General features: G+C 39.3%; 1 protein-coding gene across 1 annotated transcript in view; it reads right to left on the bottom strand.

Annotated features, from left to right (window-relative positions):
* Positions 1-2447, bottom strand: part of LOC107685574 (integrin alpha-10-like) — a 41771-nt gene that overhangs the window by 19430 nt on the left and 19894 nt on the right. The window contains exon 8 of the mRNA XM_016482210.1: positions 748-898. Coding sequence (XP_016337696.1) covers positions 748-898 — 151 coding nt within the window. The remainder of the gene's footprint in view (positions 1-747; positions 899-2447) is intronic.

Raw genomic sequence — 2447 nt, 5'->3', positions numbered from 1 at the left:
GCTCAAACAGCAACATTACAGACTAACTAAAGTTGAAAAAGTGAAAAAGCATAATAGGACCCCTTTAAAGACCCCCTAGAAGTCAGATTGTTGTGCTGAAAATTTATGTAATAAATAAAATAATCCAAAATAGGCCACACTGTCCACATTTAACAGTTCATGAATCTGAGCTCATAACTATAGACAGAAAATTGCTTAAATAAGCTAGAATATATATATATATATATATTTTTTTTTTTTTTTTTTTTTTTTTAAGATACACGCAACTAGACAGTCTAGTTGGAAAGCCATTTTGGCAACACTGACACCCCAGGCTCTGATGGTGGCAGATTCACTTTGTCTTTTTCTTGCGCTGTTGTGGTTTCGGGTGGCAGTGAGGAAGTGCTGCCCGCCCCTTGACCCACCCAGAGCAGCAGGGTGTCAGTGTTGAGAGGTTTTAGGGTGTGGTTCATCCCTCTGATGGCAAGGAACCCCGTTTAAGTCTATTTCTGAACAGCAATAATGTGGTTATGATTGTTTAAAGAATGAGGAAAGACAGTTTTATCATTCAAACGCAGACAGAGAGCGAGAGAACCGGGTGGAGCTGAGCAGAGACACTGAAAATAGAGCAGTGCCAATTATGGTCAGTTTAAGTGGAGATCTGATATTCAGGCATACACTCTGCTGCTCGCTGGTTTTCTTAGGAGGGGTTGTAGGTTTTTCCAAGGGTCAGGTTTAATTATGGTAGGAATGTGTATTTGTACTTACAGCGATGGCGTATCTGGTGATGTTACGTTTCTCACATTCAGCCAAGGAATCAGGAAGGTCTTCACCATCATGGGACTCTCCATCTGTCACGACTATCATCACTTTAGTGGCCCCTTCCCTCGCTCCTCTGTCTGGACTAAAGGCCTCAGTGCTAGACATGAGTGAGAAAAAGGAAACAGTTAAACGTCTGAGTGTTTTTTTCATAGTTAAAGGCACAAGTGATCAAAAGTAAGAGAAAAAAATTATAATAATGTTACTAAACGATTTCCAATAAACACACATCATTTAACTTTCTATTCATCAAATGATTCTACAAAATGGTATTACAGTTTTCAGCACAACTGTTTTCAACATTGATAACAATAAGAAATTTATTGCCCAAATCAACATTTGATTTCTCAAGGATGACTGGAGTAATGCCTGCTGAAAATCACAGGAATAAATTACATTTTAAAATATATTTAAAATAGAAAACAGTGTAAAAATAAAATTCCATATGGTTTCATATTTTGTTAAATAGCAAAATATTATCTATATTTTAAGTGTGTAAGTTTATATTTTTGGGACCCTGTATAATTCCTGTAATTTCAAGACCTATATCAGTCTGAAAACTGACCATATTTCGTATTAAAATTCACATAAACACAAACTAATGCAGATAACTTATATGTTTGAAGCAGCGATACATGCAGCAGGTTTCTGTGCTGATTGTGTGAGGGTGACGTGCATTTTGCAAGATGTAAGTTTCATGGCACAGCCAGTGTTAGTCAACTTAGTGATTTTCAGGCGGTCGTCCAGACTCTAGCTAAATATAACTATGTGGCTGCCCGCAAGAGTGCAGAGTTTAAAAACAACCAGCAGCCTTATGCCTAATCACATCCAGTGAAAGCAGGATAGGAGAGGTGAATAACGGTAGATGTACTGTAGTAAGATAGCAAAAATGGTGGAAACACAAAAAATAGTAACTTTGAATATAATATCTGTGCTTGAGATGGAATCAAAATCATGTGAGAAAGAATATCACACTCAAATTTTCCACACAGAGGGACAAAAGGAGAACTGACAAAATAACATGGAACTGTTTTGATGTGGTATGTGAAAAATAGAGGGCAGGTTTTAATGGTGGAGAAGAATGTTTATTCCATGAAGATATTTATACACAAGATGTTGTGAGGGAGAAAATCTTGAACAAATCTTGAAAAAATGCTTGAATATAAGAAAGATACAGAAGTTGTTATGCAGATGTTTCAGTGGGATTTTAGTGATTATGAAGATTTTTTAGTGTGGATTTAGGAAGAAAGCAAGCAAGAACCCATGTGAAAACAAAGTCTGCTTAATTTTTTGTTGCCGCCGCCGCCATGTCGTGTGTGTTTCGTTGTGAAAGCGAAACTACTTTGTTTGGCCTTCCAAAAGAGGACGATATCCGGAGCGGATAGCGGAGTCTAGCCCGGGGTCGTCACGTGGTTGCCGCAAGCCCGCCGGACGCTCCTTCGTCGGCCTCCGCTCACTCAAGCCCGCCGTGTGTTTCGTTGTAAAAGCGAAACTACTTAGTTTGGCCTTCCAAAAGAGGACACAACTAGACTCCAAAAGAGGACACAACTGTCTCTTCGCTCCGGCCGGGACACGGCATCACAGTATGATGAGGGGCGTAACATTTCCGTCACACGCTTGAGGTATTCGGCCAATCACAACGCACTGGA

Source organism: Sinocyclocheilus anshuiensis, unplaced genomic scaffold, assembly GCF_001515605.1.
Source record: "Sinocyclocheilus anshuiensis isolate Anshui unplaced genomic scaffold, SAMN03320099.WGS_v1.1 scaffold185, whole genome shotgun sequence".
Taxonomy (NCBI): domain Eukaryota; kingdom Metazoa; phylum Chordata; class Actinopteri; order Cypriniformes; family Cyprinidae; genus Sinocyclocheilus; species Sinocyclocheilus anshuiensis.
The sequence above is the reverse complement of the archived record's forward strand: the minus strand, read 5'-3'. Positions and strand labels throughout refer to the sequence as shown.